This window comes from Physeter macrocephalus, chromosome 9 (assembly GCF_002837175.3).
Source record: "Physeter macrocephalus isolate SW-GA chromosome 9, ASM283717v5, whole genome shotgun sequence".
Lineage (NCBI taxonomy): Eukaryota > Metazoa > Chordata > Mammalia > Artiodactyla > Physeteridae > Physeter > Physeter macrocephalus.
Window position 1 is genome coordinate 25,764,151 of NC_041222.1, and position 25,000 is coordinate 25,789,150.

At 52.1% G+C, this 25,000-nt stretch overlaps 2 protein-coding genes across 3 annotated transcripts in view; one reads left to right on the forward strand and one right to left on the reverse strand.

Annotated features, from left to right (window-relative positions):
* LOC114486920 (TBC1 domain family member 2A-like) overlaps positions 1-223 on the forward strand; it is a 4,689-nt gene extending 4,466 nt beyond the window's left edge. Inside the window, exon 3 of the mRNA XM_055087373.1 lies at positions 98-223. Coding sequence (XP_054943348.1) covers positions 98-223 — 126 coding nt within the window. The remainder of the gene's footprint in view (positions 1-97) is intronic.
* Positions 224-7,839: 7,616 nt separating this feature from the next.
* On the reverse strand, positions 7,840-24,963 carry LOC114486921 (TBC1 domain family member 2A). Of its 2 annotated transcripts, none has more exons than XM_055087085.1 (8): positions 24,657-24,963; positions 23,107-23,583; positions 17,421-17,541; positions 14,918-15,070; positions 13,978-14,099; positions 12,532-13,345; positions 8,990-9,226; positions 7,840-8,529 (listed from the first exon to the last, which is right to left on the reverse strand). In XM_055087085.1, the coding sequence occupies exons 1-6, from the start codon at positions 24,767-24,769 to the stop codon at positions 13,138-13,140; spliced, it is 1,194 nt and encodes a 397-aa protein (XP_054943060.1). In that variant the 5' UTR covers positions 24,770-24,963; the 3' UTR covers positions 7,840-8,529; positions 8,990-9,226; positions 12,532-13,137. The 2 variants fall into 2 exon arrangements, with proteins under 2 accessions (XP_054943060.1, XP_028350102.2); XM_028494301.2 differs by having other exon boundaries at positions 7,842-8,529; positions 14,885-15,070; positions 24,657-24,961.
* Positions 24,964-25,000: the final 37 nt, after the last annotated feature.

Here is a 25,000-nt window from a genome sequence, read left to right on the forward strand (position 1 = left end):
GATCTGACTCTATGCTTCTGCTGATGTGGCCTGGGGTTCCTGGCTTCAGGTAGTCGGTCATAATGCTGACTGTGCTTGCAGCCATCTAAACCCCTAGTCTTTGTCCCAAGAAGAGAGTCCTGGGAACAACTCCAGAGACCCCCAGAGACCTCTCCTCCCATGTGACTCCTACATCAAGCCATCCCTGGACCCTGTCTCAACTGTTCTGGAAGACCAGCACTGAGGATACGTCCTCCAGGCCTCACCCAAGTCCTCATGCTGCAGGTGCCTCCTTAAACCCTCCAGCCTGGTGACAGCAGGCTGGCCAGATTATCATACTATCTACATTCCACTGTAACATATATTACATACAGCCACATCTTTACAGAAATAAAATGTCTATCACATATGAAATTTCAAAACACAGAAAAAAGAAAACAAAATTTTGCCATCTAGTGATAACCAACCAGCTTGATGTGTGTCTTTCTGAATATTTTTCTGTATTTACATGTGTAGATGTATTCTTTCCTCATATTCAAACCAAAATGGGCTCATACCACACACTGCTCTTTTCCTTGCTTTTCCAGGCAATACAAATTTGCAGACCTCCCTCTACATAGACTGGTTTCTTCCCAGAGACCTCACGGTGCTCCCCTATCCTCCATCCCTTCACCTGGCAGCTCTCTACAGTGCCTCTTGGTCAGGTCCCTGAGGCCTGATCAGGGCGCCCAGCCTCTACCAGGATGCAGTGCTTTTGGCCTGATGGGTTCCTATGGACACTTGTCCCCCCTTCCTTGGGACAGAGCTGTGACTGGATTATAATTGCTCTCAAGGCCTCCTCAAAGCAAAGCCATTCCCCAGCACAGGAATACTCTTGAACCCTTAAATCAAGGGGTGTGAGGTGAATGGAGGCTGTCTGTCTCTGCTGGATTTGACTGTAGATCTTTCAAAACAGACCAGATGTTCTCCTGGACCCAGATGCTGCCCTGGTATTTCCCTAACCCCTGGGGACTCCAGATATCACAGTAAACAACAATGAACAGGTGCCTGGCATTTTATAGTTCATAAAGTGCTTCCATGCTTTCTATCCAATTTTAAGACTCACAACCACTGTATACATCAGGCAAAGCACGTATTTATTATCTCAATTTTATACGACTGAGGCTCAGAGAAGTTGGGCAATTTACCCAATGACCTTTCTTGCTTTCTTCCCCTTCAGAGTCTGGCCAACTCCAAATCCCACTAACAAACTGGCCCAGGCATCACCTCCCCCAGGGAGCCTCCTTAACTCCCACCCCACCCCAGGCTGCATTAGGTGCCCCTCCTTGAGAGCCCACAGCTCCACGGCTTCCCTATCAGAACTGAGCCCCTGACCAGGCTGTGCGCCCTGGAAGGCAGTGATGAGTCTGGCTTATCTCCATCCTTACTCCCCAGGCATAGTAAAACCTCAATAGATGGCTGCTGGAATGAACATTGTTATGATTATTAAGGCAGGAAATGCCCTGCCCACTTTATGGAAGAGGACACGGGGCATAAAGAAGGGACAGGACTAGCCTACAGAGCATGTCAGTGGCCAGGTCAGGTCTCCCTCCTCAGAGGTGTGGGCTCTTTTGTTCCACTGTGTCCCTTGTTTGTAATCTTGGGCTCCAAGCCACTGCCTGAGGTTCATTTCCATCTCCTCTTGCACTGGCTGGGCCTCCCTGGTCGAGCCAGGTTATGAAGGGGAGTGTCGTAGAGAGGGCTCTGGCTGGGAAGGCTCAATCCCAGCCTGGGCCAACACCCTGGGGTGGCCCCAGGAGCAGCAACAGTAGTTGGCTCTCCACTACTGTGCCACGCCCTGTGCCAGAACTTTCCATCTACATCTCTCTTCATCCTGAAGCTGGCACCATTATGATACCACTTTGCAGGTGGGGAGGGAAAGACCCCGGCCAAGGCTCACCCAGTGGCTGTGCTGGGATCCAAAGACAGGGCTTCATCCCTGGCAGCAGGCGGCCCCAGGACTTTGCTGGCACCGGAGCCAGAAATAAATGCACAGTCAGAGTACAAGAGACAAGTCGCAGGGGGCCTGCAGGCTTGGCAAGGTTCCGAACTCTCCCTCCCCACCCCTGGCTGCCTCCCACCCAGGGCCTGCTGGAGGGCTGAGACTCTTGGACCCAGAGAACACAGGCCTGCCCTGGAAGTGCCCAGCACTCTGTATGGGCAGGGTCATGGCACTTGCCAGCCCCCTGCTAGCTCTGGGCTCAAGGCCAGGCTGGAAGCAGCTGTCACATCAACCCTACAAATTCTCAGCTCCCTGTTTCTTCTTAGAATAAGACCTCACATATCTGCTTCCAACTGGTTGAGAGATGCTGAGCAAGGTGCCACCTTTCACTGGGCCTTACTTTCCCTATCTGTGAAAGGATGCTGGGGGTGGGGTGAGTGCAGGGTGGGGGGGTGTCTTAATGGAACCCACCAACTGACATTCCAGGTTTGCCTACAGGCAACACAGCACGGTGATTAAGACCCTGAACACTGGAGCCAGATGACATGGGTCCAAATATATGACCCTGGGCGAGCTGCCCAACTTCTCCGGGCCACAGTGTCCTCATCTGCAAAATGCGGATAACAGTAGAAAAAGAAACCCAAGTAAATATAGTAAAATATTTATATTTGATTATCTAAGATAAAAAGAGATGTGATTTATTTTCTGTTTTCCTCTCTTTTTTCTACATTCTCTATTATCATCAATTACTTATAATAGAAAAAACAAATATACTTTCTTTGTAAATTAACTTCATTGAGATATAATTTACATACAATATAATACACCCATTAAAAATAATAAGTAATAGTATCTATTCTATAGATTGCTTTGAGGATTCAATGGGCCAGTGTATGTAAAATCTTAGATGGTGCCTGGAGCATAAGAAGTATTAAGTATTTGTTAAATAAATAAGCCCAAGACCAGCCTGGCTTCCTCCTCTTCCTACTCACCTGGCCTGGACCCCTACCTCACCCCCAGCACCAAGCTTGGCTGATCCTTCCCCCTCTCGTTCAATGGTTTACACTGCCTGGGTCCAGCCTTATCATCCCAGGCCTGGACTATTTCCACAGCCCTCTCTCTGTACCCAAGAGGAATCGCACTAACACTCAAATGTGGGGACTTCCCTGGTGGCACAGTGGTTAAGAATCCTCCTGCCAATGCAGGGGACACGGGTTCGAGCCCTGGTCCGGGAGGATCCCACGTGCTGCAGAGCAACTAAGCCTGTGCGCCACAACTACCGAGCCTGCACTCTGGAGTCCGCAAGCCACAACTACGAAGCCCGAGTTCCACAAGTACTGAAGCCCACGTGCTTAGAGCCTGTGCTCCGCAACAGAGAGAAGCCACCGCAATGAGAAGCCCGCGCACCGCAACGAAGAGCAGTCCCTGCTCACCGCAACTAGAGAAAGCCCGCATGCAAGACCCAATGCAGCCAAAAATAAAAATAAATTTAAAAAAACCAAAAAACACTCAAATGTGGCCATGCCCATCACTCGTTCAAAAGCCTTCCACGGCTCCCACTGTCCTTGACCAAAAGCCCTAGCTCCTCTATGAGACCCTGTTTCAGCAAGTTACTTAAACTCTCTGTACCCTTGTCACTTAAACTCTCTGTACCTTTGTCCCTTTAACTGAAGAAGAGATATACAAGTAGTACCTTCCTCAAACTTACAGGAGTCCATCATATTGTACGAGACAGGGTACACAATCGGACCTGCGGCCTCTCTCACCTGTCTCCTCTTCCCTCGTGGCACTCTTCTCATCTGCTCTTCCTTCAACGTGTCAGGTATGGTCTTACCTCAGGGCTTTTTTCTTGCACCGGCTGTTCCCTCTCCCTGGACGGCTCTTCCCCAGGAATCAGCCAGCTCACTCCCTCACCTCCTTCAAGCCTTTGCCCAGAAGTGATTCTCAGTGATTCCCCTCACACACACCCTACTGGAAACCACAACCCCTCCTTCCATTCCCCCTCACACACTCAAAATATCCTCCTATGTTTTATTCGCTCTATCTCATTTATCACCACCTATTGTACTTAGTGTTTATTGTCTGTCTTTTCTTCCTATTAGATTGTAAGCTCTTTTAAGACAGATGTTTTTTCTTTTTGGTCTATTTTGTTTACTGTCAAGAACCCACTTCCCCCCAACACCTAGAAGATACCTAGCGCAATGCAGGTGTTTAATAAATGAAAGGTTGAATGATTACATGAATGACTGTGAAGCACTTAGGACAATCAGGCAGGTGGTAAGTACTCAATAAATGCTAGCTTATTATTATTGTTGTTGTTGTTGTTATTAATTCTTCGAGGTGAGGCTCCCATGTCCTTCCTACTTGACTTCTCCAAGCTTATACAGTAATCACACTGTCCTAGTCCCCACCGCACCCTGCCAATCTCTCAATTATGGTAAGGAGCACAGCGCTTTTTAATTATATCTTTTTTCATTTAGGCTGAACCAAATAAAATGGCCATTTCTTGTAAGTCAAAACAGCCAGATATTGGTCATTTCACATATAACTTAATATGTTTCGCATGGCAGCCTGCAGGCCCTTGGGAGGTACCTCAAGGCCTAATTCACAGTTGGTGCCCAGTAAATGTTTGTTCACCAACTCCTGGCCCTTCATAACAGGTGTGATTGCTAAACACCTCCAATCTGCTCTGAAGAAGGCAAGGCACGGCCTATAGATGTAACATAATAAATGGAGGATCTTGCTGAATTATTTTCCAATTCTCCTGAAAAATCTCTGTCCCCTGATATTTGGTAAAGAGGATAAAAACAAAAGTACAGTAGGCTCTAAAATAATCCAGGTTCTGGAACTTCCCTGGCAGTCCAGTGGTTGAGACTCCATGCTTCCAGGGCAGGGGACATGGGTTCGATCCTTGGTCGAGGAACTAAGATCCTCCATGCCAAGGGGCACGGCCAAAAAAAAAAAAAAAAAATCCAGGTTCTGGCCATTTGGAGATAACAAAGGTCTAAGGCTGAGGGAAGCCCCTTCCCCTAGCTAGCTGCTTGCCTCTAAGGGGATTCATTTAATGATAGGGGAGGGAGGCTGCAACAATCTTTGGTTATCCCTATGTTCACTGCTCCTTCTAATAAAGGCTTCCTCTACAGAGATTTGCTAAGTCTAGAATGTGGGTTGTCAGAGTTCAAAGAAATTCAGCAATCACTGAATCTACCCCATTTCACATATAGGGGAAGTGAGGTACAGAAAGGGGCAGGGATTGACCTAAGGTCACACGGTGGGGTAGAGGAAGAGCTCATCCTGGAATCTAGGCTGACAGGAGTCTCATGGCTTTTCCTCTGGACCACACTGCTCCTGTGCTGGCCAGACTCTGGACATGGAAGCTTTAGTATCACTATTATTAAAGGTGTACTTTTTAAATGAAATGTTTATTAAGCCTCAGATAAAACACCAAGAGCTTCTTCACCATAAGATAACTTCTTGTAAATAACAGCACTATACTCATCTCTCTCTATAATTACTTCCTTAGGGTAAAGTCCTCAAATTAGAATTCTAGGGGCAAAGTGAAGTTAGGATCATTTTCATGGACTTTTGTAACAAACTGCCAGGTTGCTCTGCAAAATTAAATGCTACCGGAGAATCCCTATAGCTTTGCCAGCATAGATGTTTATCCTTTTATATTTATTTCTGCTAATTTTATAGGAATAAATACAGATTGCTTTCATTTACTATGTGGTATGTGTTTCCAAGCACACACACACACATACACACACACACACACACACACACACACACACACACACACACACACACACACACACACTCTGGTCCTGGAATCAAGATCCTGGGCTTGGTTGCTCATCTGCTGTGTGACCTTTGACAAGTCACATCCCCTCCAGGGATAGGGGATACCTGTCAAATGAGGGGGTTGAATGAGATGATTTCTTAAGTTCCCTTTCAGTTTAGATATTCCATAATTCCATGGTGCATTTTAAAATTATTGGCATAGGATGACTTTTTAATAACCAGAATCTGCTATACCTCTAAATCAAGGCCTAAATAGCTTGGACTAGTAGAGCAGGAAAACAGAGCCCAGATTATACGCAGGTAGAGATGACAGGAGACATAGGTAGCACTTAAGCCTGTGCGTTGGAGCTATGCTCAAGTGACAGCACATATACTTAGTCTGCTTTTACGACGGGATAACAACACTCGTTTGTGGTCTAGCTTCAAGTTCTGTGCAGCTCCACCATGGCCAGAAGGTAAGGTCATGGTCACTCTACTTCGGCCCTAGAGTCCCAGACTTGCAGTCAAAGGCAGCTCACCCCCAGCAAGTGCTCATCCAGCCTCTGCTCACAACCTCTGAGGACACAGTGCTCACTACCTGCCCTGGCAGCGCCTCCCTTCCTTTGGCTGTAAGAAAGCTCCCGGGTGAGGGGCAGGTCACGATGGGGGACAAGAGAGACCAGAAGGCCCAGACCTGATTCTCAGAAACTACTCCCTCAATCAGGGCAGGCAACAGAAGACAGGGAAGAACACACATGGGTTGCAAGGCCTGGGGAGGGGCTCCTCTGGCTCCTTCTCTCACTCCAGACCTCTAAGGTAGCTGCTAACCCAAGGGTACAGGGGACACATTCCAGTCCTGATGACAGTGGGTTCTGAATAAGCCCCAGGCTGACTACTGCCTGCTCTGGGGCAGACACCTCAGCTCCCTCGTCTTGCCTTTGCTCCCTAAGGCTCTGACAGGAGAAACAATGCTGGATCTGGGGCTGTTTAGCCCTGAGGTAAACTGATTTAAGGGACCAGATGCTTGCCTCTGGGTGGGGGATGGAGGGGTCAGATGTTGTCTGTGTGCTCAGAGCAGGACTAGCAGATTCTAGCTCTGTTTACAGCTAGTGAGATTCCCATAACAAGGGGTGTGCAATGGGACAGCAAGACCTTCCAAAGGGGATCTGACCAAGGGGCTGGGCCAGATGCCAGAGGTCTTCTTCACCCAGAGAGCTTGGAGCCACAGTCCCTCAGACATCTGCTCTGTCCCAGACTGAACCCCACTCAGACATGGCTCTCTTGGCACTGTAGCCCCTCTGGGGTCCGTGTGTGGACAAGCCATCCCTATCACACCAGGCTGGGACGTAGAGCTGGGCGTCAGCCCTGCTGGGGAAGGGATGGGGAAGGGCATGTTCCACACCATTCCCTAAATACAGGTGCCTGCATGGGTCTGGTCTAGCCAAGTCTGTGGCCGAGGGCCCCACCACCTCCAACCCAGGGCTCCCCCAGCCCCAGACCAGGAGGCAGACTTGGCAGGCAGACTCTGACCGCCCCACCCTGCATGCCCAGGCCGGCTCGATAGGGACTTGGGGGTGTCCCCCGCCTTCCTGTTTCCTGTACAGGGAAGCTGAGGCCCAGCAGGTTACTCAGCCAGGAGAGGGAAGAGGTCCCGACACAGGTGCCGCGAGGCACCCAGGCCACTAATGGGGGGACTGTCGGGACCGACTCGCCATAGCCAGCATGAGAGGCCCTCACTGCGGGTGGGCTGTGGAGACAGTACCCATCCGGGCCCCTCGCCGTCGGGAGGCTGGAGCTTGAGGCGGCCCCTCCCAAGAGCCCAGCGAGGAGGGGGCCACCACTGGGCCCGCTGTCCCGATGGGGAAACTGAGGCCTGGAGAGGAGCAGTGCTTTGTGCAAGGTTACGCAGAGGGGCTGGAAGCCAGGTCCCCCGAGCCCCGCCGGGTCCCTTGCGGTGCGCCGAGCCCCGGCATCCCTCCCCGGGCGCTGCAGCCCGGAGGCGCAGCGCGCACACATCGCACAGACAGGGAAGGTATGGCCGGTGGCCCGGGGCTGCCCTACCTTGATGACTGACGCGCAGGTGGCTGCGGCGGCGGCGTCCGGCTCCGTCTCCGCGCTCCTCGCCGCCCGCCGAGTCCCGGTTCCCAGCGCCGCCTCCTCCCTCCCTAAGCACTCACTGCAGGCGGGGCCGGTGGGCGGGGCAAGGGCCCGGCACAAGCCCCGCCCTCGCTCTCCGCGAGCCCGCGGGGCAACCACTGCTTCCTCACGCCCTTCGCCGCGCTCCGGGCCCCCTGGGGCTGGTCTCGGGGCGCGCACACGCGCACAGAACGGGCGCGCGAACGGGCGCGCACACTGGCGCGCACTCGCCGCAGTGACTGGGGCGGGCTACCCCGCGCGACCAAACAGAAGCTGGGGACAGTCACACTCTCCTGCCTCCACGTCCCGCCGCTCCCTCGCTGAGTGGCTTGGAACAAGGGACTCGACCTCCCGAAGCCTCAAGTTTCTCCCTTGGTGAAATGGAAACAGTAACCGTGTCTGCCTCAGAGAGCTGTTTGAAAATTAGATGAGACGATCTAATTTACCCCGCACGGCAGAGTGCTCGTGCAGAGCCCGCCACGGGAGTAGCGCTCGGTGAACCTGGGCTGGTAGAGTAATTCCTGAGGCTTCCCAGTCCGCCGGGAGGAAGAGGGCAGGGAGGGCCGCTGAGTATCGGGAGGACGCCCTTCTTTCTCTCGGTAGCCAGGAGGGGGCGCTGCTGTCCAGTCTCGCCGGCTTTGGGGTCCAGCATGCTAGGCAATGGGGCGGAGATGGGGAGGTCCAGCCGTTTAGTAATACCACCACCTAACAATTAATGAACCCAGCACAGTTCTAGGCACCTTACTTGAATCAGCGTACTTTACCGTCACACAAGCCTATGAGGTTATCTATTACCTATCTTACACATAAGGAAGTTGAGGCGCAGTGGGGTTATCTCACTTAAGATCACACAGGTAGTAATTCACCCCTAGGCAGCGTGGTTCCCAAACCCAAGCTTATAAACACTACCACACCACCTCTCTTGTGAAGAGCTCTTTGTTCAGTGGTGTATCTCTAGGGCCTAGAACAGTGCGTGGCTCAGTGTTACTTCACCTGAATGTCTTAATTCACCTAGTGCTTGGACAAGTAACTCTGGTGCAGTCCCCACGCCCTTGCACTCTCACACATCTATGCCTTTGTTCACACCGTCCTTTCTGCCAGGAATTCTTTTACCTCCTCATCTCCTGTCTTCTTTTTATTTATTTATTTATTTATTTTTGGCTGCATCGGGTATTAGTTGCGGTATGTGGGATCTTCGTTGAGGCATGCTGGATCTCTTATTGCGGGCGGGCTCTTCGTTGTGGCGCGTGGGTTTTCTCTCTCTAGTTGTGGCGCGCAGCCTCCAGGGCGCATGCGCTCTGGGGTTCTGTGACTCTGTAGTTGTGGCGCGCGGGTTCCAGAGCACGTGGGCTCGTAGTTGCAGCATGAGGGCTCTAGTTAAGGCACGCAAGCTCAGTGGTTGTAGTGCGCGTGCTCAGTTGCCCCATGGCATGTGGGGTCTTAGTTCCCTGAGCAGAGATCGAACCCCGTATCCCCTGCATTGTAAGGCAGGTCCTTTACCACTGGACCGCTAGGGAAGTCCCTCCTACTGTCTTTTAAACAGACTCATCCTTCTTTCCAGGGTCGGTACCAATGTACCTCCCCAGCAAGTTGTCCCAGATCCCTGTGGATGTGCCCTCCCAGCCTTGTATCTGCATCTTACCACGCTGTGCCATGATGGTAGGTGGCTGGGGCTGTGTTTGGGGAAAGGCTGGTTTGACAGGGACCTTTCTGGGGGCCATGGACATATGGACCAGTGGGCTAGAGGGGAGGCCATTAGAGGCCTCTGCAATAGACACAACCTGGGACTCTTCCTAGAAATGCTGTGTGTATGTGTGTGTTCTTTATTCTCCTGTCCCTTCCATCCCCCTAACCCTGGTCCATTTGATGAAGGCTACCCACTGACCATCTGAATTGCACACATGGGGAAACTGAGGCCAGAGCGGGGATGACCTATCCAGGGGTCACTAGCTAGGAAACACACAATAGGTCTGGTTCCAAAGTTGGGCCCATCTGCTAGCACCTTCTATTGGGCCTTATTGCTGATTGAGATGGGCCAGAAAACCAACACCTTCCTGTGTCAGCATGGCCTTTGTTTAATCTGCCGTGTGTGGGTAAATTTCTTGTGGGTGACCAGAACATGTGTGTGTGTGTGTCTGTGTGTGCGTGAGAGAGAGGGTGGCAAGTTCTCCTCTACCTGCCCATCATGGAGCTTTCTGTACTATATGGTCCTATGCCCATGTTAGATTGAGCTGAGAAAGAATGAGGGGACAGCAGCACCTGGGAGGTGAGGTTCTGAACATGGGGGAGAGGACCCTGAACACAGGCATTCTGTAAAAGTGAATGTGCATCTCCCACTTTAGGGTGGGGGTCTTCCATAGTGCCCTCCCTCCTGTTTTGAGGAGCCCCTTTATTCTTGGGGATGTTGCTCCAGGAAGTTTCCCTGGGTAATTCCTTTCCCCTAGAGAATGGACCATGGGCCTGAGCTTGCTGGGGGCCTAGTTGGGAGAGGGATGCTTTGAGCTAGAGGGCCCACCACCTGGGGTAGGGAGGTGGAGCTGTGAGGGATCAGATCCTCCAGCCTGGGAAAGCAGCAGCCCCTGGGGATGGGGGCGACAGCTGTGGTGCAGGGCCAGGAACCTGACACCAGGGGTGGGCCCCAAACACCTTTCAGGAAGAGCTGAGGGAGGGTGGGCAGGCTCCCTAGGAGCAGCTGCACCCCAGACATTCTTGGGGTTCGGCCCCTCCCCCACCAGTTCCTGCTACAGCCTCCCTGTCAGGTAAATGTTTCTTCCTCTCATTTTCCTGGAGCTATCCCCATAGGACTTACCCCACTCAGGAGGCCATAGGCTAGACTTGTCCTTTCCCCTGGGGGAGGTGTTCTAGGATCCAGGGAAGGCGCTGTGAGCTTGGAGGAGCCCTCCCTGGTTTTGCAGTTAGCAGCCTCTAAGGCTTGAACATGGCTTAAGCACTCAGTGGCTGTGTGACTCTGGGCAAGTTAGTTAACCTCTCTGAGCCTTGTCTCCTCATCTGTAAACTGAGCTTGGCCTGGAGTGAGCAGGTGTTGTAGGACAGGCAGTTCACATTCTTGCTCTGACTCCAGTTCCCGGCTACAGGGCTGGAGGCCCCCTAGTCAGTCCTGATTTCCTGTGGTTCCCAACCCTGTTGGTGTAGCACAATACCCACGCCCTACAACAGGCCGAGTGTGGGACCCAGCGCTCAGGTGATTCTGTGGTGCAGGCAAGTAGGAACCAGAGGTGCCCCAGTGCTGGGTCAGCTACAGAGTACCACCCGTCTCAGTGAGGGAGGAGGAAGGGGGTAGATACCCAGCTTTGGGCAGAGCTTCTCTTCTGCCTGGGTGTGTGAGTGGGAAAGATGGAAGAGGGGGAAGACAAGTGGAGGAGGGGAGAGATGAGGGAAGGAGGAGAGGGGAGAGGTTGGGGGTGGGCAGAGGAAGGGGAGAGAAGGAGGGTGGCAGGCAGGAGGGGAGAGGAGGGTTCCCTCTATCCAGCAGCCCCGGTCTGAGCTGGGATTGCTTGCTGTATTTTTGCTGAGGAGGGAATTTGATTTTTAAGGCTAGAGTCAGAGGGACCAGCTGGACCTAGTCTCTCCTGGAGCCTTGGGCCTTTTCTAGACCTCAAGGCCCTCCTGGTGACATTTTCTTCATGGAAAGGGTACTCACTGCCCAAGGCTGTACTTGACTCTGTGCCAGGCACCAGGCTCAGCACCAGCGACATCTCCTTTCATCCTCCTGGAGTTCCAGGAGGCCGGACCCCTTGTCTCCTTGATGATGGCCCTGAGGGTTACAGCCTGTTGGGGGTGTAGCCAGGACGCCCCCCAGGCTGCCCTCAGACCACCATCATGCTTCACAGTTACTGTTTGGTGGTGAAAGGACCTCAGCAGATGAAAAAAGTTTAGCAAAAATGAGAAAGGCCATCAAACCCTGGTGTAAGGTGTTCACAGGAAACTGGGCTGCCCAGCAGCCCTCGTAAATGTGGGAGGAAAGGAACCCTGAGGGTCTCCACCCCAGGGCTGGGGGGGAGTGGTGGGAGGGAACCAGGTGTCTGGTGTGCCAACCCCTCCCTCAAGTTCACACCAGTGGGAGACAGAAGGCCTGTCACTGGTCCCCAGCAATGGGTGTGGCCGCCAAAGCCCTGACAAGAGCCTCAGATCAGAGCAGGAGGTCTCCCTGTGAGAATCCCCACCCCAGCCCTTCATATCACAGATTGCTGAGCTCAAGGCTATCCGGGCACAGGCAAAGGCTTTGCTGAGAAATGAGCTGCCGAAATCACTTGTGCAGCCTCAACCCCCTGCCTTGAGGGGAATAGGGGAAGCCTGTCTGCTGAGGAAGGGCCTGGAAGAGCCCAGAAGAACTGGAGCTGAGTTCTGCACAAGCCAGCCCTGACTTGGCAACAGGCTGCAGGCTCTGTCTGTCTCACCGCCTGTTCCTCTCCCTCCCAACCACCCAGTTTTCAAAGAGGTGACTTTTCTTGCCCCAGACTCTGAATTTGGTGGTGGGAGATCAGAAGTTGGGCACCTAACCCCGGGCTTTCAGCCCCTACACCAAGTTCCTCTTGGTAGTGGACAGGGGTTTCCCTGGGAACACCCTCCCCACCCCCCGTCCCACTGATGGGCTGTGAGGAGAAAGGCGAGGGCAAGTGCAAGGCTCAGGATACAGGCCTTGGAAGGTGGGAGTCAGGACTGGAACAAAGGCCCAAGCAGGACTGGAGAGGCGCTGTTGCCCGGAAAGACGGAAGCCCTAACTGCACACGGCCCCAGCTTCTCCAGGAACCAGGACCGGCCCTGCAGAGATGCCAAGAGAAACAGCAGCCAGGGACGTCCCTGGCTGGGAAGGCCCTAGTGGTGGGACACTCTGGAGCCCTGGGCCCGCCCAGGAACAACTGGTTACTGAGACTCGTTTAGGTTCCAAAGCTTGTGAACTATTTCCAATATATACACTGTCATACACAGATAAAACTTAGAGAATGTTCAAGGTTACCCTGTAAAGACAGCACTCTTGCTTGTCTGGGTGCTAAAATGCTCTGCAGAGGAAGTGAGAAGGGGTGTATCCTGGGTGTGTGCTCATAAGGAGATAACCCAACCAATGGTTTCAGGAGCCAATGTTCCAATGGGGAGACTGAGTCCCAGAGAGGGGAAGGGACTCGCCCCGGGTCACATGGTGATGGGGCTCAGCGGGGCCTAGACCACTGCTCCATGGCTGTCCCCCTGTGGGTCTGCCAGCCAAGGGAGAGAAAGGGCTTTGGGGAGGGCAGGTAGCCAAGTCAGGGCTCCGCCTCTCCCTCATCCTCGCTGGTGCAACCCTCGGGCACTGCAGGGCCCTGGGCTGCCCGGGTCTCCAAGTACTCGGCCTTGAGCTGCTCCAGCTCGTGCAGCTCAGCCTCCAGCCGCTCCCGGTGGGCCATCCGCAGCTGGCGTAGCTGTTTCATAGGAAAGGGGTTCATGTCATTGAAGGCGATGTTCATCAGCTTCCTGGGGGGAGAGCACAGTCACAGTCACCGGTGTTCCAGGCACCCCTGCATTTATTCTGCTCATGCAGCTGAGGCCCCTTCCAGGGAGGAAACAGTAAATAAGAAGACAATTTCCACCCAAAGTGACAGGTACTGAGGCAAGAGGAAGCTTAGCACTGTGGGAGCTCTAAGCCAGAAAGGGAAAGTTGGTCAGGGAAGGCTTCGTGGAGGAAGGGACAGTGAGCTGAGTTTTGAAGCATGAGTACAGGCAGGCCAGGCAAAGATGGTGGCGGTGGACGTGGCAAGGAGGCATTCTAAGTAGAAGGACCTGCAAGGCCAGAAGCCCAGAGCTGGAGGTTGTCCTAGGAACTCAAATAATTCTGTTTGGCAGGATCATAGGGCATGGCTGTTGGGGGCAGGAGAAGGTGGGCAAGAAACGAAACAGCATGGAGGCCCTGAATGCTGTGTTAAGGGGGCAGACCGACGCCGAGGCAGTGGAACGTCCCTGAAGATCTCTAAGCTGCAACGGAGGATCAGAATCGCTAATGAACCTACCTTTGGAAACACCAGCCCCCTCTCTGCTCTGTGTCCCGGGGGGATGCATGTGGGGTGGGCACAGTGGAGGGGCTGGGTGGCCCAGGAGTGCGTTCTCACCGGCTGTCGCAAACGGTCTTGGTGAAGAAGCGCAGGTACTGGTAGATCTCCAGGCCATCCTGCAGCCTCAGGATCTCCTCCTCGTTGTACTTGAAGATGGCCAAGGCATAGCGGAACACCACCTGGGCGGTAAAGTGGGGGCTCAGGGGGGGCACAGGGAGCCAGGGCAGGGAGTCCCCAGAAGGAGCAGAACCCACAGACCCAGGCGCTGTGGAAGGCCCTGGACAGGCTGCAGAGGTTGAAGGCCTGGAGGAAATGTGCAGGGCAACGCCAAGGGGGGGTGGACTGGAAACCCCACGGGGGAGCACAGCTTGGAATCTGGGGATTGGGACTGTCCTGGGACCCTGGGCCAGGCATTGCCCCTGTTGGACCTAATGGTAGGTAACGCTGTCTTTACATGGGGCTCCAGTAGGAATCGAATGGAGAGACAGATCCGAGGGCGCTTGGTGAACTGTGAGGTCAACCACCATGGGGAAACTGGGCGGAGGTCAGGGGAGGGCCTGCCCAGGGTCTCCTTGCAAGGTAAGGGGCAGAGCTGGGACCAGATCCAAGTGCCGGCCTCCCAATCTGGGGCTCAGTCCGAACAGGAGGAAGGGACGGCAGGTGATTGAGGGGCAATGGACAGAACAGTGATGCGTCTCCTGGTCATGCGTGTGCCTCCTCCTCCTCTCCAGGGAAAGGGAATCCCCCCAACTTTAGGACGCATCTTCAGAGTCAGAAGCACCACTTCCCCTCAGGGGTGCAAAGTACTTGAGTTTACAAAGCCACGCTCCCAGGAGAGGTCCTCCATGGCCCTGACAGGTGGGCTCTGTCCTCCCATTGTCCAGAGGCAGAATCGAGACCCAGAGGATGCAGGGACTTGCCCAGGACCCTCCTGCTCACCCCCCCACCACCCGCAGTGCCCTACCTTGGTGCCCTCGTAGAGGAAGGCATCCCAGACCTGGAGGAGGATGTTGCTGATGAGACTGTCTGCGAAGATGACGAGGAGCCAGTTGAAGGTGATGAAGGACAGGTCCACACGGCGCTGCCCCAGGTGGGCCATCAGTTTGGGGAGCTTCTCCGACAGGAGGTCCTGCAGCACTCGCTGGTCCACCTGCAAGCCGAGAGAGGGCCTGTCAGCTGCTGCCCTGAGGAGGAGGCTGCCTCCCTCCAGTCCACTCCTGCACACCCGGCTGGTCCACACACAGCCCCGGGCCGCTCCCAGTGGGTCCTGCCCCACCTGGGGGCACAGAGCGCCTGGAGGAGCTAGAGCCCAGCCTGGCCGGGAGACAGGTCGTTCCACTGGCAAGCAGCCTTCCAGGTTGGAGCTTTGAGGCAGAGGTCTCTGTGGACTGTAAGTTCTTGGCCAGTGGAGTTTTGGCTCCTTTGTCTCCCAGGCTTGTATTGGCTGACACCACGGCCGCTTCCCTACACCTGTTTTGGGCCGGACGCACAAGATGCTCAGGGCAAGGTCCTGGGGGTCAGTGTTGGGGGAGCCACACCTGACATCAGGGGGCGATGCTGCTGGGTGATAGCTGCTAATGACCTCTTAGTGTAGTCACATCATGCCTCTGTCCTTGTTTCGCTGGACCCGGTTGGTCACTCCCCGCACTGGCTTCTTCCCTGCCCCAGGACACGGTTGTTCTGTGGTTGCCCCCCACTTCTGTGACAAGCCCGCTTTAGGCTCCTCTTGCTCTTTCTTTCTTGGAACTGCGGGTTTCTCAGCCCTCTCCCTCCATTTAAGTTTTCTTCCAGACTTAGCTCTTGCTGTGGCAAACACCCTCTCCCTTCCTTCCCTACCCTGAACTCCAGGTCTGCTGTGCAGGCCAAGAGTCCAGCTCAAAACCTAGGGTAACTCACTGAATCTAAGCTGCCACTGAACCTACTGAAGGATGTAAGGATGAACTGATACGATGTCTTGAGATTTACTTCAAGGTCATCAAAGTAGGAGGAGTGGGTGTGAGTATAGGTGAAAACAGTACTGGCCCCCCTGTGTTGATAATTATTGAAACTAGGTAATGGATACATGGAGGTTCATTACACTTTCTCTATTTTTTTGTACATTTGAAATTTTCTGTACTCAAAACAAAACAAAAACACCATAGTATATTGGTTATACAACACACCTCAATTCCAGAGATGTTAAAAAGTGAAAATAAAATATTTGTAAAGTGAAATATTTGTCTATTTCCCAGCCTGCCTTGCAGCTAGAGGTGCCATGTGACACAGTTCTGACCAGTAAGATGTAAGCAGAAGTTGCTGGGTCGGGAAAGCTGTCTGAAAGGGAGCCGGTGCCTGTCTTTCACCCTCGGCTTCTTTCAGCCTAGACCATGGCCACAGTGCCAGAGATGGTGCAGCCATCTTGTGACCACGAGGTGATGAGCAGGAGGATGAAAGTCACATGGCAGAGCAGTTAGCTGGAAGGAGCCTTCAGCTTTCTCACTATCTGAGAAAAATAACCCCCCATTTAAGCCACTATTAGGTTGGGCCTCCCTGCCACACAGCAAAACACAATCCTTACCTGATTCACCACCTATTTCCTGATGACTCCTAAGACTTGATCTTCATCCCTGATCTCTCTCCTTACCCCTCTACCCAGGTGGGCATCCCAGGAGGAGGAAACAATGTTTCCTGGAAACAGTGTTGGGTGCTCAAAGTAGGAAAGGAGGACAGGATGGCTGGGCAGGGAATGGCTTGGTAGGTTTTGCGGGGGAGTGAGACGGTTCCCCCTGGGTAGCGTCTCTCCATAAAGCAGACGCACTGATACAGCAAGAATGGGACAAGGGGCAAGGAGGGAGAGGCTGGAGGGTGGAGGTGGGAGGTCTGAAATGGTCTCGCATTTACACCTCTCAACAAGCCCAGGAAGTAGTGTTACTTCCATTCAAAAGCAGGCAAGCCTGAGGTTCAGAGAAGTGATGCCACTTGCCAAGGCCACACGGCTGGTTTCTGAAGGGTTGGCTCTGAACCCAGCTCCACCTGACTCCGGGGCTGGTCTGTGCTCAGAGGGCAGTGGAGGGGGTCATGAGATGATGGAGGTAGCTGTATTTCATCAGTAGGTGATGATGCGTGTGTGTGAAGCATCAGTCACCTCCCATCCTCCCAGTCCCAACTTCCAACCTACCTGACCTCTGTTTTGAAATTCTTGACTGGCAAATACCAGTCAAAATCTAGTGACACTAGATTTTCTCCTCCTCCCCTCCATAGGATATCCACTGTTTCTAATGATGTAATGTCCCCAATGGAATAACAACAGTCTATCGTGTGGGCAGGGCCCCAACAATTCTCAAGGCCATCAGCTGACTGGAACGTCACAGCAGTCCCAGAGAAGGGTTATTGGCCCACTGTACAGAGGGAGAAATGGAGGCCTGAGAGATTCCTGACTTTTCCAAGATTCACTGACTTGTAGGAACAATTCAGGGGCACCAACCTGCATGGCCCCCAAGTCCCCTCCCTGCCCTGCTCACCTGGGATGCCAAGAGTGTCTTGCTGTAGTAATCAGCTGGCATGATGGTCTCCACAATGGCCACCAGACACCAGAAGGCACTCTCCTCCTCATCCAGGACCAGCAGAGCAATGGCCGCCAGTCTGCAGTGGGAGGGAAGGAGGCCTGGAGTGACCCACAGAAGTCACAACCAGGCAGCCCATGGCAGGGGTGACTCCCTGGGGGATGTCCTGCCAACCCCACTCTCTAACCAGGCTGGTGTTCCTGGAAACTGGGGCGAGATGAACATGCTTTTGAAGAGGACTACCTAGGGGATTTCCAGAGCAACTGGGGTCATCTTAGAGCAGGGTCTCTGGAGACTTGTTGCTTCCTTGCTGGGTGACTGTGGGCAAGTTACTTAACTTCTCTGAGCTTCAGCCTCATAATAATCACTGGATGGTTGTAAGGATGAACAGAGTAAATACATGTTAACTGCCCAGCACAGTGCCTAACACGTAGTGACAGCGCTTTATAAAGGTTAGCTATCCTCATCTTAATATTCATGGGCTTTGAGACCTTGGCAAGTGTGCTAACCTCTCTGCGCCTCACTATTATTACCTGTCAAGTGGGGTTAACAGTATCCACCTCCCAGGGCTGTGAGGCATTGAGAAGACAGACATACAGCATCTTGCTCACTGTCTAGCATGTACCAGGTGCTCAATACTCGGAATTCTTTTTCTCCTTTGCTTCCCCGCTCCCCTAGAGTTATCATGAGGCTCTAATGAGATTATGGATAAGAAAGAAGACAACCCACAGTGCTGAGCAGGGATGTCTGCCTGGAAGAAGCACTGTTTTCTCTCCTTCCCCCACCTTCCCTGGCAGGTCTTGTCCAGGGTGAAGCCAAGAATACATTTCCCAAAATGTACTGGTCTCTCAAGATGCTAGGTGAGCATATGGTCCCATATTCAAAGGTGTTGGGGGACACTGCATACTCTAACCCCCTTTTAGAGGCTTATGATATACATATCTTAACAAAGCCTCTTAGAAATCTCACGTTAACAAAGCCCCACGTGACTAATACAGGGCTGCCTAGTGGGGCTGTGCACAGTGCAACTGCTGAACACTCTTAGGAAGATGCCGCTTTCAGCATGGGGCAGTCCACTCTCAATGGACTTAAAGAGCACATTTCATTTTCTAGATATTCATGCTTCTCTGGGCTCTTACTAGGTTGGATTCGTGTCCTCCAACATCTTCTCAGGTTTACACTTTTTTTTAAATAAACGGTTTCTGAAAAGAAAAAAAGAAATCCTTTTTCTCACCCTAGTGGATTGGGAAGGTATTTCTCTCCACTCCAGCTAAAGTACTTGTACAGACCCTCCTGAGTTTAGCTGAGTGGATGGAGAGAACAGTTACGGGTCTCCTGGAAAGAGTAGGCTTTGGCCTCTCAGAGATGGGAAAGTAGGAAGGCCTACAGAGATTATTTAGCTCAGAGAGAGCAAATGGGATACACCAGCCACCACTCTCTTTGTCTATGCCCAGGGCAGACATAACTAATTGATCATGGTACTCTTTCCCACTGAGTCTGGAGGCTGCCTCAGAAACTCACAAGATAAGGCTCCAGGCAGCTACTTTCTGCTGGTCATCCCTGGTCATTGCAGAGACAGGAAAATCGAGGCCCAGAGGGCAACAGTGACTTGTTCAAGGTCACACAATCAGTTGGTGGCAGAGGACTCCCAAAGTCCAGCCTGTTCTCTCTATCCTACCTCATTCCACTGTTCTCAGTCCAGGAGTGGGTATCAGAATTAGCTTCGATTTCTGCTCACATTAAAAGGTCAGTGATTTGATGTGTGAGCCTGTTGATAATGTTCAGCGATTTATACTATTTTTAATTTTTGCACACAATCCTGAACCAGTAGGATAAAGCTTTTGTGTCAGAAAAGGAGGTTTAATCCTGCTAAGATTCCACCCATGGAAGGCCCTAAGCAAGGCCCAGGGCCTTTGGGAATGGACACCACTGTTTTTGAGAGTCCCAATAATGCCACTGGGGGCAAGGGTATGACACGAGCTCTGAATCCAGGAATGCTCTCAATATGCTTGGTGGGATACTCAGGACCCCTCTGGTGGAGGAGGCCAAAGGACCTTGTTTTTACTTCCATGAGCCTTGTTTCCAAATCATATTGCTCTTAGCCTCTCAAAGACTGGTCTCCCTGAGGATGCCCAGGCCATAGGTTCTCATTTACAGTCACAAGGAGGTTCCTTGGCCTGTGCCTCAGTCTTCGGGCTTAACTCCTGAAGGACAGATCTGGGAAGCTGCCTCACCCTCAGCCAGCCTCTGCTTTCCGTCCTTGACATGTACTACCGGTCACCCCTTTCCTGACTCCTTGGCAGGTCCCCCTTTCTCTCTATGGGCCTAACCTGTTGCTGTTTGGAAATTCGTTAGGGCTAGTGAAAATTTTAGATGTGTATTCCTCATGACTTTTTCACTTTTTGGGTGTGTTTTAATGCTACAGAAATAATAGCACAAACACAAGAATATCTGTGGCAGCATTCTTATAACCAAAAAAAAAAGAAGATTTACATACTTTATGGTGCATGGTGCATTTAGACAGTGGAAACTGAATCTCTGTTAAAAAGGATGCACCCAAGAGAAAGGAAAATATACATCCACACAAAGACTTGCCCAGGAATGTTCATGGCATTATTCATAATAGCCAAAACGTAGAAACAATCCAAATGTCCATCAACTGGTTAGTGGATAATTCAAGTATGGCACATCCATGCAATGGAATGCTGCTTGGTAAAAAAAGAACAAAACACATGATACAACCTGGATGAACCTCAAGAACATGCTAAGTGGAAGAAGCTTGATGCAAATGACCACATATTGTATGACTGGTATATGAAATGTCTACAACAAGCACGCTCAAAGAGACAGAAAGTAGATATGTGGTTGTTCAGGGCTGGGGGTGGGAATCGAGAGTGACTACAAATTGGCATGAGGTGTCTTTTAGGGGTGATGGAAATGTTCTAAAATTGGATTGTGGTGATGGCTGTGCAACTCTGTGAATTTACTCCAGATCATTGAGTTGTACACTTAAAACCCATGGAAAAAAAACAGGTCAGTGATGAGAGGCTGCTGGCACTCACTAGGGTCCTAGCAACTGCTCAGGGCTACAGCCAGACTCCAGCTGAAGACATTCAGGCCCAAGTAGGTCTGCAAAGGAGGGTGATGTGGGAAAGGAAAAACTACTTTAAATCTCTCCATTTATATTTTAGAGAGAAATGGATTTTAAAATTTTGCTCTGAATTAGCATTAAATCATTACTATGGTATCTGTCTCCCTCTAAACAGGCTGGGTTTTTTGCATAACAGCAGGTTCTGTCCTCGAGAAACCACACATGCAGTTCTAATAGCCGCCACTAGATGGCAGCACCCAGACAAGTGAAAGGGGCTGCAGAAGGGCCTTGAAAGAATACAATGCACTCTTCACATTTAAACAGACTCTATTACAAATAATCTTTTATTTAAAGCAATAGTATGAATACCTGCCTAAATGCCAATAACTATAGCATTCAAAGAAAGAAGTAAAGAAATACCTCTGGTTTTGGTCTCAGCTGTTCCTATATACCCCTCAGCAACTTTTGGTGCTGCCTCTTTCCACATACGGAGAGGCTTCTTTCCTTTCTACATGCCTTACCTTAAGATCCCCTCCTACTATGGGATCTTCCCCCTGCTCCTTCAGTATAGATTAGACTCCAAAGCCCATATGTGGCTAACTCCATTCCTGCTCTCAAAAAAGGTTATATCTGATCAGGAAAAAAGGTTTCTGAGTGCCCTCAGCACACTCTCTGCTACAGCTCCCATTCTGAGTGAGGGCAGACGGTAGGAAGAACCAGGTCTGGGGTCCGGAGACCAGGGTTAGCAGCCCATGCATGGTGAGGCCCAGGCAGGTTCCTTAGCTTCTCAGACCCTCTCTTATCTCACCTGGCAATGGTGGGCACCAACGCCCACCTCCCAGGGTTTTCCTGAGGATTAGATGACATCAGGTATGTAAGTACCTGGCATGCAGGAGGCCCTCATTACGTCTTAGCTCCTACCTGACCTCTGCATGAAGTGTACAAATTATTCATACAGTCTCAGAGCTTCTAGCTCCCTTCAAATCTAATCTTAAATAGAGGATTCAAAAGTTTTGTGCCTTCTGGGTTTTAACATGTTCAAACAGATGAGAAGTGTGCAGGCTTCTGCTCAGCTGTTTAAATGAATGAATGAATGAATGAATTTCTATGGACATCTCTTGCAGTGGACGTTTAGAGCAGCAAGAAATCTGAACATGTTTTCCAAGGAGGCTTAGACTGAGAGGCATTACTGTTCAGGCTTAACTCTGAATTCCCAGTAATGGTACATGTATATGCTCAATTTCACCCAACTTAAGCTGGAAAAAAAGTATCAAAAATATCTATTCTTGGGAACCATTCAAAGTTGAGTAGGGATACTGAATATTTATTCTGTGTTAAGTAAATGTCACACACTGCCTGAAAAAAAGAGCAGAATGACTTATGTAAAATTTGCTTGAGTATATAAGTGTTTAAATTAAGTTGAGTCGTGGGATAGGGAGCATGGGAGGGAGATGCAAGAGGGAGGGGATATGGGGATCTATGTATACGTATAGCTGATTCACTTTGTTGTACAGCAGAAGCTAACACACCATTGTAAAGCAATTATACTCCAATAAAGATGTTAAAAATAATAATAAAAAATATTTAAAAATAAATAAATAAAATAAAATAAAGTTGAACCGAAACTTGCTTTGGGAAATATTTGAGATTATGCCACCTCTATCGAGATAACTGGGGGCAGCCACGAGAGTTCTCCAAAGTAATGGCGGGGGCAGCCCTACCAAGTCACCCCACCCCACCCCCAGCTCCCATCCTCCGGCTGTTGAACCAGGAGTAGAAATTAATCCAGGCTGGGCCAGATTCCTTCCTTTGGGAATTTAGGCCTGAGACATGAGGGTATTGACAAGTGGATTGCTGAAAGGCTTGACTTAGGGGCTGAGGACTCTGTTCTGACAGCCCTGATGGGCCCTAAATGTCCAAGGAATGACAGACAGTGAGGCTGGTCTGCTGAGAGAGAAGGAAGCAGCCATGTATTATGAGAGAGGCCAGAGACCACGCAGCCCACAGAGGGCTGCACAATCTCAGGGAACAGCGTCCCTCTGGAATATGGCATGAATGGCGCCCCCTGGCGTTGTGCTGTGCTATGGCCCTGCTAGACAAAGCGGTTGCCTCGGCTTCCGAAGACCATCTATCTGCTTCCTAGCTCTATTTCCTTTTTCTGGCTTCTGGGAGTTTCCTCTGTAACATTTACAAATTCTCTTTTCCTTGGGCTCCTCTGAGTGGATTTTGCTTAAAGCAATGATCCCTGACCCAGGCAGTCATGCAATACTTGAGCTGGCTGTGGGCTATACAACCCCAGCGGGCCTGCTCACGTGCTCTCTATGGGAGTGGCACCACCCCGAGGACAAATCACAGGAGAGGGTACAGGACGAGGAGCCTGGGGCTCTGGCCCAAATCTGTCTTGAACACGCCCTTTCACCTGCTTGTCCCCATCCATATGGTGGGGACCAAGCCTCCTGGGTTGACCTCTCTGGCTTCTTGGGAGGCTCCAGAGAGACAGAGAGGTGCCCTGGAAGGCAGAGGCTGTGCCCTCACGGGGGCTGTGTGGCTTACCTGTTTAGGCCCTGGCAGTAGCCGATGGCGGGGTTCTGCCAGGAGAAAGCCAGCAGTACCCGGCGGAGCCTGTCAGGGAAGCTGGAGGCGGGACAGGTGAAATGCTTGTTGCTGGGGAAGGTCCGGTTCAGGTCCAGCTCGATCTGGCGTGCGGCGGGGTGCTTGCAGGCCTGGCCCCGGCTCAGTAGCTCCTGGTAGCGGCCGGGGCCCTGCAGGTGCTTGACACGGAGGCTGACCAGCCATTTCCAGACGCGCGGGCGGTGCTCGCGGGGCACGCCCGCCCGCAGCAGCTGCTTGATCTCCGCCGAGGGGGCCAGCTCGCCCAGGGCAGCCCAGCGCTCCCGCAGCGGCTGCTCCACGGCCTCGTGGGCCAGCAGGTGGTGGGAGTGCACTTCCAGTGCCTGGATCTTGGCCAGCAGCCTCAGGTCTTCCACCTCATAGTTGGGTACTGTCGGGAAGCCGTACTCGTCATACTCGCTGCCAGCAAAAGCCTGTGTCAGCGACACCTTGCAAGGCCCTTCCCCAGATAAGGGGCAGCAGGGAGAGGGTGGACCCTGGGCAGGAAGCCTGCCTGCGCTTCACTGCAGGTTGGCCATGTAACTCTGGGCAGGTCACTTCAGTGCTCTGAACCTCAGTTTGCTCTGTACAATGGGTATAGGAACTCCTTGCTCTGCCTCATGAAGACCCAATGAGATCCTCTGATGTAAATTGCTAGGGGGCTAGAGACAGTGCCTGGTACACGGCAAGTGCTGAAAAGGTATTTGCTCAATCGTTCTGTGTAAATATAAAGGACCCTCTTATTACTCCATGAAGCCTTAGGCCCAAGAAGTCCTCTACTGCCATTACAGAACCCCACTTCCACAGCCAGTAAGCCCAAGGACAGATGGGGAACAGGAAGCACCAACAACAAGCAGAAAGATGGCCTTTCATAGAGTCAACATTTATTGCCTCCTATTATGTGCTCTGCCTGTGCTATCTCATTTAATCCTCATGATCCTGCAAAGCAGGGATCTTAGCCCACATCTTATGGAGGCTGCACATGAGGCTCAGAAAGGTGAAGTGACTTGTCCAAGGTTACAGAGTGAGAAAGCCAAGTCTGGCTCCAAAGCCTCGGCTCTGGCCACTGGACTGACCATCCAGCCTCTAGGGAACTTTGACCCCAGCCACAGTCCCTTCTGTATATTTATCTGCCCAGGTCCACTGTGCTCAGCAAAGGCTTGGCTCAAAGGAGGCAGCTGGCTTGTCTCCCCTCCTCCCCTCTCTGACAAACACCCCTGGGAGGCAGCCTGGGGAAGTGGAAAAAACAGAACTCTGGAGGCAGGCCCACATCAGATGCACTAATATGTTGTGTGGCCTTGGGCAAGGGGCTGCCTCCTCTGAGCCCGTGGTGCCTCTCAGCTGTAAAATGGGACTCACTTCAACCACATGATCACTAATCTGGACGTACAAGGAGGTAAGCATGTGCAGGGCTCACACACGGTCAACAGCAACTGGTACAGGGTGGCTGGCGGCCCCCAGGTCATGAAGACCCAGCCCTGCTCTGGGCTCACCTGATGGGGCTCAGCACAACGCTGTCAGCCGAGGCCTCGCTGGCTTCCCACTGCAGCGCCTCCTGGATGAGCTGCCTCAGTAGCTCCGAGCACTCGCCTGCCTCGACCCCCATGGCCTCCTGCAGCCTCCGTAGCCCCGCCAGGTACTTGCTTTCCACCTGGCAGTTCTTGGCTTGGAGGTAGGCACACTGTGGGAGGGAGGGGTGGGGCTGGTCAGGCCACCTGGTTGGGCTTGGGCCACAGGCCTGAGGCCTGAGGCCTGAACAGCTTTAGGCAGTCCAGCCCTTCTTCCAGCTCTCATCTCCCATCCCCCCAACCCCAGCCATTCATATAAAGGAAAGGAG

Excerpts from the sequence above, each read along its gene's own strand:
- LOC114486921 (XM_028494301.2), bottom strand. The coding sequence starts at position 24,769 with ATGGGGGTCGAGGCAGGCGAGTGCTCGGAGCTACTGAGGCAGCTCATC. Across the intron at positions 23,584-24,656 it reads GTTGTGCTGAGCCCCATCAG|CGAGTATGACGAGTACGGCT; the intron begins GTGAGCCCAGAG and ends TTTTGCTGGCAG. Across the intron at positions 17,542-23,106 it reads TACTGCCAGGGCCTAAACAG|ACTGGCGGCCATTGCTCTGC; the intron begins GTAAGCCACACA and ends CTCCCACTGCAG.